At 45.5% G+C, this 12800-nt stretch overlaps 1 protein-coding gene across 1 annotated transcript in view; it reads right to left on the minus strand.

The window, feature by feature from the left end:
• glis1b (GLIS family zinc finger 1b) overlaps positions 1-12800 on the minus strand; it is a gene marked incomplete at both ends in the record, with an annotated part of 136162 nt that overhangs the window by 72908 nt on the left and 50454 nt on the right. The window contains 2 exons of the mRNA XM_083647347.1: positions 5786-5896; positions 11920-12081. Coding sequence (XP_083503473.1) covers positions 5786-5896; positions 11920-12081 — 273 coding nt within the window. The remainder of the gene's footprint in view (positions 1-5785; positions 5897-11919; positions 12082-12800) is intronic.

Raw genomic sequence — 12800 nt, forward strand, 5'->3', positions numbered from 1 at the left:
CGTGACTTTGGGTGTCTATGGGACATCTGCCTTAAGGATCAGTGCTGAACAGCTGACCTTTGCCACATATATCAGTAGATTTCTCTGTAATAAAATGTTACAGTCAGTCACTGAGGTATGCAGTGAGGTAGACCCTGAGGTCCTCAGGCTAACAGACACATCTTCAGTGGGGTAGACCCTGAGGTCCTCAGGCTAACATACACATCTTCAGTGAGGTAGACCCTGAGGTCCTCAGGCTAACATACACATCTTCAGTGAGGTACACCCTGAGGTCCTCAGGCTAACAGACACATCTTCAGTGAGGTACACCCTGAGGTCCTCAGGCTAACAGACACATCTTCAGTGAGGTACACCCTGAGGTCCTCAGGCTAACAGACACATCTTCAGTGAGGTACACCCTGAGGTCCTCAGGCTAACAGACACATCTTCAGTGAGGTACACCCTGAGGTCATCAGGCTAACAGACACATCTTCAGTGAGGTACACCCTGAGGTCCTCAGGCTAACAGGCACATCTTCAGTGAGGTACACCCTGAGGTCCTCAGGCTAACAGACACATCTTCAGTGAGGTACACCCTGAGGTCCTCAGGCTAACAGACACATCTTCAGTGAGGTACACCCTGAGGTGCTCAGGCTAACAGACACATCTTCAGTGAGGTACACCCTGAGGTCCTCAGGCTAACAGACACATCTTCAGTGAGGTACACCCTGAGGTCCTCAGGCTAACAGACACATCTTCAGTGAGGTACACCCTGAGGTCCTCAGGCTAACAGACACATCTTCAGTGAGGTACACCCTGAGGTCATCAGGCTAACAGACACATCTTCAGTGAGGTACACCCTGAGGTCATCAGGCTAACAGACACATCTTCAGTGAGGTACACCCTGAGGTCCTCAGGCTAACAGACACATCTTGACATCAAGACATTGGCAACAAATAGGGGGAATTTGCCTCAGTAAGATCTGCCTGCTCTTATTGGCCGTAGATTGAACAGTATTGACAACAAGCAATGGCAATGAACTTGAATCCCTGTAAACCCATGTTTCCACCAGTGGTCCTTGAGGGGGTTCCAGTGGGTCCCCACAATTGTTCAACTTAATCATTATTCCATTTACAAGAAGAAGAACATAATTACAGAATGTACAAGAATGACTATTTTGAACATAGTTTCTCTGTTGTCTCAGATACAGATAGCCGTGAAATTCTGCACAAAATCATATCAAACAATAAAAATGTTCAGATTTGGGTCCAAGAAATTAAGGTCTTAATCTGGATTCGGGTGCTTGCATGAGAATCCCTGCATACAGTATGTATAACCTACTGCTTCCCATAGTGTATTAAAACAGCAGAGTCATGCATACAGTATGTATAACCTACTGCTTCCCATAGTGTATTAAAACAGCAGAGTCATGCATACATGGCGGGGCGGCTTTAGCTCAGGAGGTAGAGCGGGTCGGGCAATGACGCAAGGGTTGGCAGTTCGATCCCCGCTCCCTCCCAGCTGCTGTCGTTGTGTCCTTGGGCAAGACACTTAACCCCAAATTGCTCCCGATGGTGTGTAGGCACCCTGCGTGGCAGCCTGCCGCCATCGGTGTATGAATGGGTGAATGTAGACTACCTACTGATTGTAAAGCGCTTTGGATAAAAGCGCTATATAAATGCAGACCATTTACCATTTACCATTTACAGTATGTATAACCTACTGCTTCCCATAGTGTATTAAAACAGCAGAGTCATGCATACAGTATGTATAACCTACTGCTTCCCATAGTGTATTAAAACAGCAGAGTCATGCATACAGTATGTATAGCCTACTGCTTCCCATAGTGTATTAAAACAGCAAAGTCATGCATACAGTATGTATAACCTACTGCTTCCCATAGTGTATTAAAACAGCAAAGTCATGCATACAGTATGTATAACCTACTGCTTCCCATAGTGTATTAAAACAGCAGAGTCATGCATACAGTATGTATAACCTACTGCTTCCCATAGTGTATTAAAACAGCAGAGTCCTGCATACAGTATGTATAACCTACTGCTTCCCATAGTGTATTAAAACAGCAGAGTCATGCATACAGTATGTATAGCCTACTGCTTCCCATAGTGTATTAAAACAGCAGAGTCATGCATACAGTATGTATAGCCTACTGCTTCCCATAGTGTATTAAAACAGCAGAGTCATGCATACAATCAATCAATCAATCAATCAATCAATCAATCAATCAATCAATCAATCAGTTTAATACATGTCCCAGAAGGGCACTTTGGTTGACATCAGGCAGTAGTGGTTACCATCTGCTGCCCTCAGCCGGGTCGCCGCGTGCGCAGCGCCACCGCAGGCTATACAGTATGTATAGCCTACTGCTTCCCATAGTATATTAAAACAGCAGAGTCCTGCATACAGTATGTATAGCCTACTGCTTCCCATAGTGTATTAAAACAGCTAAATCCTGCATACAGGGAGAAGAAAGGGCTGTTTGTGGACTGAGCTCATTGGAACCAGAACGAAAACAGGAACACTCATCCCCAGCTTGTTTCCATCAGAACTTTGTAGTTTGATAATCAGTGAACCAAACATAAACATACTTTTAGTTTTTTTTGCTATTGTGTCGTGCTATCAACCAGGTTGAGCAAAACATATAAAGATATATAAAAAACGTATAAAAAAAAAACATCTATAAAGTGCATTAGTTACATAATCACATATTTCTCCTCCCCTGCCCCCCCCCCCTCTGTCTGTCCATCATAGTCTGAACATACATACATACTAGTTGTCTAATAAAACCAAGTCCATTTTTTGAGTTTGTGGTTGGATTACGGTCTAGAGTCTCTGACGTTCTTCAGGATTATCCTGACAGTCGACTCTCCCCTCTAATTATTCCCACAGATTTCAATCACAACAATGAACTAAGTGGCTGGGTAACAGCTTTATCTATCTGATCTAGATCTACACCACACAAATGAACAGCTTTATCTGTGAGTGATCTAGATCTACAACACACAAATGAACAGCTTTATCTGTGAGTGATCTAGATCTACTCCACACAAATGAACAGCTTTATCTGTGAGTGATCTAGATCTACTCCACACAAATGAACAGCTTTATCTATCTGATCTAGATCTACTCCACACAAATGAACAGCTTTATCTGTGAGTGATCTAGATCTACAACACACAAATGAACAGCTTTATCTGTGAGTGATCTAGATCTACAACACACAAATGAACAGCTTTATCTGTGAGTGATCTAGATCTACTCCACACAAATGAACAGCTTTATCTGTGAGTGATCTAGATCTACAACACACAAATGAACAGCTTTATCTGTGAGTGATCTAGATCTACTCCACACAAATGAACAGCTTTATCTGTGAGTGATCTAGATCTACTCCACACAAATGAACAGCTTTATCTGTGAGTGATCTAGATCTACAACACACAAATGAACAGCTTTATCTGTGAGTGATCTAGATCTACTCCACACAAATGAACAGCTTTATCTGTGAGTGATCTAGATCTACTCCACACAAATGAACAGCTTTATCTGTGAGTGATCTAGATCTACAACACACAAATGAACAGCTTTATCTGTGAGTGATCTAGATCTACACCACACAAATGAACAGCTTTATCTGTGAGTGATCTAGATCTACTCCACACAAATTACAATGGAACCAACGTTCAGACGTCGTCGTGTGCAACCGTTTGGACAACTTGTGATTTCACACCGATATGTCAATAAACGTGTGTGTACGCGTGTTATCTGGTTGAGTGCCCTGCAGACCATTCATCACATATCATTTGGCCTCTGCTTTCTCCACCGCGACACTCCTAACAGTCATCTTTCTCTCCACCGCGACACTCCTAACAGTCATCTTTCTCTCCACCGCGACACTCCTAACAGTCATCTTTCCCTCCACCGCGACACTCCTAACAGTCATCTTTCCCTCCACCGCGACACTCCTAACAGTCATCTTTCCCTCCACCGCGACACTCCTAACAGTCATCTTTCCCTCCACCGCGACACTCCTAACAGTCATCTTTCCCTCCACCGCGACACTCCTAACAGTCATCTTTCTCTCCACCGCGACACTCCTAACAGTCATCTTTCTCTCCGCCCGCCGCTCCTAGAGAGGGAGTGTGCGAGCGTTTGTTTGACATTTGTCCATAACATCTGGCCACTGGGGGATTGTGCTCTACAGCTTATTAACAATGCTACAAGCACACATGTTTCCCTTTATGACGCTAAGCAAAGCAACACATCGTCCAGCCTGCCACTATCCAGCCCCCTCCACAACAATGAGCCCATTCTCTCCCTGTTTACCCTCGTGCAGGCGGGGAACAGAACGGGCTTTTGACCATGAACATGATGAAATGTGCTCAAACCTGATCTATTGTTGGGGAAATTATTTTCAAACCCATCCGCCTCCGAGCCTCCCAGCCCCTAAAGTAAAGCAGGCCAACGGAGCTGTGAAGAATACGCAGCAGAGCAGATAGCTGACACCTACTGATCTGTTAAGTGAAGCTCCTAGCCTGGCCATTATTGAGGTGGATTAGGTCATGCTGGAAGCTGACCAAGCAAAAGATGGACAGTAGCTTCTAGACAGTTTAGGTTCGAGCTGTGATTCTCAACCTTTTTTGTGTGACACGTGTGTCCGTTTGAGCCGATATGTGCGCACGTGATTTCACCGCAGGTTAGCATGAAATATTCACCTATAGGCTCCTCCCCCCGGCCTTACAAGGAAGAGAGAGAGCGAGATGGTACTGGACGGTCGGGGGAGAGAGAGAGGGCTCTAGGGTGAAACCCACATGCACACACAGTGCCAGGGCTCCACACACACACACACACACACACACACACACACACACACACACACACACACACACAGTGCCAGGGCTCCACGTTCAAGAGCACATTGTAAAGAATCACTGTTGGATTGAACCAATTGGATTTCCTGACCCGGTAAGACCCGGAGCGGACCTCTGAGCTGTCAAGCTGAAGGATCCTAATAAAGACCCGGAGCGTTCCTCTGAGCTGTCAGCCGGTGAAACATGCCCCACACACACACAGTGCCAGAGAAAAGGGGGGTGGGGGAGAAGGGTCTGACCTGCGCAAACCTGCACCACTTACTTCAACACCTGGGTGCGATTTTTATATCATGAAGGAGCCCTGATTTAGTACACAGTAGGTCCACAGTAACCGAGATCACGAGCGCACGAGCGCACGAGAAATCCATTTTGCCACGCTCCAAGCTATTGGTTTAACTCCGTCTCAGCAGTGGACTGGACCAATCAGCATCCCGGAGCAGGTGTGACGACAGCCAGAAGCGAGCCCGTGATAGACGGTGACAGATGGTTCATCCAATCACCTGCCAGGTCATTTTGAACGTGCCTGCCCTTTTCTAAACAGTTTCCAAAGACGAGGTCACAAGGTTCCGTGTAACAAACCATCTGTCAGGTTAGGGCCACGGACCCCCATTTAAGAACATTTGAGATATGATTTTGTTCAGAATTCCATGACTATCTGTAGGTAGAGAGATAACAGTGAGATTATGAACAAAACACATTTGTATACCTTCTCTACAGTAGTTGTGTTAACTTGAAATGTAAGTTTTAACTTGAAATGTAACTAGTTCAAGTTGACTTGATATAAATGAATGCTAAAATCGAACAATTCATCAACTTGCTAGGAAGCCTGTCAGGGAGCCCCACGTTGAGAAGCAGATCTTTCTGTCTTTCTTTCTCTCTCTCCTCCTGGACTCTTGTACCTTCTGTGCGTCTTACCTTTCGACGCACCTGTTGCTCTTTGGCTGAGTGGATCTTGACATGTTTGCGCAGGGAGCTGGGGTCTGTGTAGCGCTTGGTGCAGCCGGGGATCTGACACGCGTACGGTTTCTACAGGGAGGGAGAAGGTATTTCAGGTCAGTTGACAGCGATGTGCAGAGTTCACCCTCAAAATGCACTTTGTTGTAAGAATGACAATACAGAAAACAGCGAGGCAGCTACGAATGAAAGTGGCAGAAGACTCAGGAAGTGAAAGTGTGAAAGTGATCAACAGTGTTTATATAAGGGCAAAGTGAAAGTCCTACCTTTGAGCTGAGAAAGGCACAGAATTCAAAGATGAAGTAAGAAGAGAGCAAGGAGGAAAAAGAGAAAAGACAAAGATCAATTATAAGGTGTCAAATCAGCTCACTATAAGACCTCACACAGACCTCACTATAAGAGCGCACACAGACCTCACTATAAGAGCTCACACAGACCTCACTATAAGAGCTCACACAGACCTCACTATAAGACCTCACTATAAGACCTCACACAGACCTCACTATAAGACCTCACACAGACCTCACTATAAGAGCTCACACAGACCTCACTATCAGCTCACTATAATACCTCACACAGACCTCACTATAAGAGCGCACACAGACCTCACTATAAGAGCGCACACAGACCTCACTATAAGAGCTCACACAGACCTCACTATAAGAGCTCACTATAAGAGCTCACACAGACCTCACTATAAGACCTCACACAGGCCTCACTATCAGCTCACTATAAGACCTCACACAGACCTCACTATAAGACCTCACACAGACCTCACTATCAGCTCACTATAAGACCTCACACATACCTCACTATCAGCTCACTATAAGACCTCACACAGACCTCACTATCAGCTCACTATAAGACCTCACACATACCTCACTATCAGCTCACTATAAGACCTCACACAGACCTCACTATCAGCTCACTATAAGACCTCACACATACCTCACTATCAGCTCACTATAAGACCTCACACAGACCTCACTATCAGCTCACTATAAGACCTCACACAGACCTCACTATCAGCTCACTATAAGACCTCACACAGACCTCACTATAAGACTTTACACATACCTCACTATCAGCTCACTATAAGACCTCACACAGACCTCACTATCAGCTCACTATAAGACCTCACTATAAGACCTCACACAGACCTCACTATCAGCTCACTATAAGACCTCACACAGGGGCTTTACAGCCTGCAGACCTTGTTATTTTGATTTTTTTTTAAAATTCAGGATGTTACAGTTGGCTGCCTACACTTTGTTCCATTTTGCTATTGCATGTCGGTCTAATCCCCTTTCTCCTCCCATTACAGTAACCAAACCCCAATCTCCTGCACGGACAGCATCAATATGACACCATTCATATAAATGAAATGAAATAAAATAAAATACTCATTTTATAGACTAAACTCTACTTTATCAGCAGTATCACAGGACACAATGTTTTAGTTGCTCTGAAAAAATAAGATTATCTTTGAAGAAATCAATGTGCATATTGTTATGTTTTATGACGTGTGCGTGTGCGTGTGCGTGTGTGTGTGTGTGCGCGCGCCGATGGTAGTGAGGGGATGAGGAGGGGAGGAGGGGGGGGGGCCAAATGAATGTAACAGAAAGGACATGTGTAAAATGACTGCACTGTCATGGCCTCCTCATCGTTTCACATTCCTCTCATTAGCCAAGCAAATAGAGCTCGTAGCTGATTGAGGGATTTTTCCCTCATGGCATTTTTTTCATGCCCAGGAATATGAGGTGGCCATTAAAGTGTAAGGCGATACACGTCTTTATTAGCTCTGCTTCCATACCTCGGCCTTCTCTGTAAATAACACATTGTTATTCCAAGGCGCTCGCAGCGCCACTCATCTCCGCCATGTTTGTTTTGCTAAGCAACGCACCCAATACAGTGCCGAACCCGGAGCCGAAAATAAAGCTCAACTTCTGTCTAGAATAAATATCATTACAGTTTGAAAATGATTTCTCCCCAAAGTGTTTCTGGCAGCGCCGGCGGTACGTAGCTGGCCTGAGCAGGGTGTTAATGCCAGGCCGTAAGCGTCCAGACCAGATCGGCTGTATCGTTTAACCTACTGTGGAAAGAGAGAGTGGTGGTCAATGGTGGAAGAAAATTGTTTTCTGAGGTAAAAGTTAATTGGAAACCTTTAGAAAAACAGAAGTGCTTATTCAAAATCCTGCTCGCGTAAAAGTTCTGGGTGATTTACTATTACATGGACCAAGAGCAGAGACTGCTGGCCAGTAGAGGGCATGGGGCAAAATCTCCTTGAAATACAAATGATTAATATTATATTATGTATTATTAATGAAACAGTACATGCAATGCATCATTTCTGCAACAGAAATGTGTGCATTAGATCTGCTAACAGCTGCCTCTCTTCCTGCTCAGTGGCACCAATGCATTGTCTCACATCCAAAAGCCTGACGTCAAGTAGGGCAAAAAAGTAAAGAGTTATATCCACCATCTGACAAGAAATGACGACATCTGTCACAAATTGATTGCTGGCACAAAAAGTACTGTGGATCAATCGAAAGCCTGTTAACAATTTTAAAGCTTACAGAATAGTTTTTGAGGAAATGTTTTGGGTCATTCTCCAGTGTTAATAACTGTTGATTCAGTGATTTTGGTGACAATTATTTGCAGGTGACAAGTGTTGATTGGAGTGGAGTTCAAAACTATAGAGACGTGTTAAATAAACACCTGGCATAGTGTTGATTCTTACACTCACAGAGTTAAATTGACAGTGATCATTTTGCACCAATTGATACATTTTACTGTAGGCTGCAATTGTTTTTAGCAAATTGATTAATCATATTTTGGAATGACTTCAAAGAACAGATTCAGTCTCACGCCTTTGATTTATAAAGTGAGGATGCCTCAGATCTTTGATGGATGAACTATTCTTTTTTTAAGGTTGGTTGGTTTGAAGTTGGTGAAGTTTTTAGGGACTATTCTAATTTTTTATTTGTTTTGTCAAAGTATGTAGTAACTATCCATACTGATCACGTGACCTCACATTCTATCCATACTGATCACATGACCTCACATTCGGTTTCATTCTGCAGATCAGTCTGGCCTCCAGCCCGCCCCCAGCGATTACTTGCCTTGACACACAACTCCTTCAGCCAATCAGCATCACCGAATCCAATTCAAATCCACTCGGAGGAACGGCAAAAACGTCTTTTCTGCAGTCACTGCACTTTAAAGTCAGTTATTTATTTGTAGGCTTCAAATCCTCTTATTTCACTCAATGACCTTTGTGCCCTAAACATGTTGTGAGACCGACGGCCAAATGGCCTTGCCCCCACCCTGGTGATCAGTATGCTTTACCAGACTAGTAACATAGTCACAGCCCCACAGATAAATAATAATAGCAGATGTTTAGATCTAATAGTGGGGTAAATAAACAGATATTTACTTTGAAATTTAAAATGTAAAAGTGGAGTAAAAAAAAGTTCCCTAAGTGGAAATACTCAACTGCAACTAACCCTAACTACAAACGCCTCAGCTGTACTTAAAGAAACACTCTGCTGATTTTCAACCAGCTTTGTAATTACAAAATTAGGAGCATATCCGAAAACTGTCAACATATTTGAAGTCATTTTTTTTTATTTGACAGTTATTCAGAGTTGATTTGAGTTAAGTTGTGGACCAGTGATGTCAGTTGCGCATGAATGACATCACTGGTCGACAACTGAACTCAAATCAACTCAATAACTGTCAAACTAAATGAATGCCTGCAAAACTGTTTAGTTTTCTGATATACTACTGATGTTGAAATGATACAAAGCTGGTTGAAAATCCTTGAAGTTGAAGTGTTCCTTTAGTACTTGATGTACTTTAGTACTTGATGTACTCGGGGGTTGAAGTGTTCCTTTAGTACTTGATGTACTCGGGGGTTGTGTAGTTTAGTACTTGATGTACTCGGGGGTTGTGTAGTTTAGTACTTGATGTACTCGGCTGGCTGGAGGGTGATACAGTGGGACGTTACTGGGACAGGGGGAGTGGCAGCGATGGCTGACTCAAGCTTTCCACAGGTTAGAGAAACAGACTGTCTCTGTCTGAGCTGGCAGCCTCGGTCCAGTCTGTGACGGGCCCAAACTGTGACCGGGCCTGAGGGAGCTGATCCCAGTCCAGTCTGTGACGGGCCCAAACGGGGAAGTGATCATTGGATGCTCTGTGCTGTGTCAGCCAGTGTGGGCAGAGTGAGAGGCCACACCCACATCACTCACTGACTGACCTGTGCTGTGTCAGCCAGTGTGGGCAGAGTGAGAGGCCACACCCACATCACTCACTGACTGACCTGTGCTGTGTCAGCCAGTGTGGGCAGAGTGAGAGGCCACACCCACATCACTCACTGACTGACCTGTGTGGGCAGAGTGAGGCCACACCCACATCACTCACTGACTGACCTGTGTGGGCAGAGTGAGAGGCCACACCCACATCACTCACTGACTGACCTGTGTGGGCAGAGTGAGAGGCCACACCCACATCACTCACTGACTGACCTGTGTGGGCAGAGTGAGGTCACATCACTCACTGACTGACCTGTGTGGGCAGAGTGAGGTCACATCACTCACTGACTGACCTGTGTGGGCAGAGTGAGGTCACATCACTCACTGACTGACCAGTGTGGGCAGAGTGAGGTCACATCACTCACTGACTGACCTGTGTGGGCAGAGTGAGGCCACAACACTCACTGACTGACCTGTGTGGGCAGAGTGAGGCCACACCCACACCACTCACTGACTGACCTGTCTGGGCAGAGTGAGGTCACACCACTCACTGACTGACCTGTGTGGGCAGAGTGAGGTCACACCACTCACTGACTGACCGCACAGTCAAGTGGAACACTGCAAGGCATGGAAATGGGCACCAACTGGGTCTTGGAAGGCAGTTTCATGTCAGTGCAGGAGGGGGTATTAGCACAACTTTTGGGTGTTATACGTATCTGGGCACACACATTCATTCATTCATTCATTTTCTGTTATTTATACCTAGTCGTAAATATTCACCAATCAGCCACAAATCAACAGCCACAAATTAAAGCCTTGTGTGCTGTCATGTGCACGTGTGTGTGTGTGTGTGTGTGTGTGTGTGTGTGTGTGTGTGTGTGTGTGTGTGTGTGTGTGTGTGTGTGTGTGTGTGTGTGTGTGTGTGTGTGTGTGTGTGTGTGTGTGTGTGTGTGTGTGTGTGTGTGTGTGTGTGTGTGTGTGTGTGTTTTCTGACATGGAAGTGCTGAAGTCAAGTTACTTTCATTCTGAATCCAGCCTCTCAGCAGTCCGGCTTGCAGTGCAGTGAGCAATGTTACCTGTAGCACAGTGAGCAGTGTTACCTGTAGCACAGTGAGCAGTGTTACCTGTAGCACAGTGAGCAGTGTTACCTGCAGTGTAGTGAGCAGTGTTACCTGCAGAGCAGTGAGCAGTGTTACCTGTAGCACAGTGAGCAGTGTTACCTGCAGTGTAGTGAGCAGTGTTACCTGCAGTGCAGTGAGCAGTGTTACCTGTAGCACAGTGAGCAGTGTTACCTGCAGTGCAGTGAGCAGTTACCTGCAGTGCAGTGAGCAGTGTTACCTGTAGCACAGTGAGCAGTGTTACCTGTAGCACAGTGAGCAGTGTTACCTGCAGTGTAGTGAGCAGTGTTACCTGCAGCACAGTGAGCAGTGTTACCTGCAGTGCAGTGAGCAGTGTTACCTGAAGTGCAGTGAGCAGTGTTACCTGCAGTGAGCAGTGTTACCTGCAGTGCAGTGAGCAGTGTTACCTGCAGTGAGCAGTGTTACCTGCAGTGCAGTGAGCAGTGTTACCTGCATTGCAGTGAGCAGTGTTACCTGCAGTGAGCAGTGTTACCTGCAGTGCAGTGAGCAGTGTTACCTGCAGTGAGCAGTGTTACCTGCAGTGCAGTGAGCAGTGTTACCTGCAGTGCAGTGAGCAGTGTTACCTGCAGTGCAGTGAGCAGTGTTACCTGCAGTAGCCAGACTATTTGGAGCTGCCGTCTTGAGATGGGTTAAACAGGAGAGGGGCAGGTAGAGTGATGGCCAAAACTGTGAGGTGAGAGAGAGCAAAGGCTGCAGTACTGACCGTGTCCAGGTGGGTGCGCTGGTGCTTGGCTCGGTCGCTGGAGTTGCTGAAAGCCTTCTGGCAGCCGGGGTGCTGGCACAGGTACGGCTTCTCCCCCGTGTGGCTCCTCAGGTGGATCTTCAGGTTCTCTAGACGCGAAAACGCCTTGTTGCAGCCCTCGAACTGTGGAGGACACACACACACACACACACACACACACACACACACACACACACACACACACACACACACACACACACACACACACACACACACACACACACACACACAGGAACACATTAAAACACACACAGATACAGACACATAAACACAAATGCAAATGAGCAGGAATGTCCTGGAACCACCAAGCTCCAACCTTCCGGTCTGAAAAATGAAGCCATTGCAGAAATACCAAAAACTGCAGTTCCTCGAATGGCCACTTGAGACTGGCTCCAAAAGGGAGTCCTTCCCCATTCAGCTCCATGTTAAAATGCCCAACTTTACAGCAGGAATACACATGTTTACAGTCTGGTACCCCAAAAAATGGTCTCTATAGCTAATTTCACCATTCGTAACAACGGTACAACGGGTGCATTTTTATACAACTCACCCGTTTCGACAGTCTGTAGGGGTATCCACACTTTTTTGAATGGGGGCCAGATTAGACGATGTGAAAATACCTGGGGGCGGGGCCAGCTGCTTCTCGTATTATGGGTTATAATAAAAAAAATCACATACAATACAATTGCACTCTAAGGATTTTGTTTACCATTTGAAAACATTAGTTCTGGCCTGTGTTGTTCCTACTTGGTGCTTGTCTACAAACTGTATGATAGAGCTTTCATCATTAGGTGAACTTGCTTGATTAACCAAAACTGTGTGGAGGGCCATTAGTATATTTT

This window comes from Poromitra crassiceps (assembly GCF_964638095.1).
Source record: "Poromitra crassiceps genome assembly, chromosome: 12".
NCBI classification, from domain to species: Eukaryota; Metazoa; Chordata; class Actinopteri; order Beryciformes; family Melamphaidae; genus Poromitra; species Poromitra crassiceps.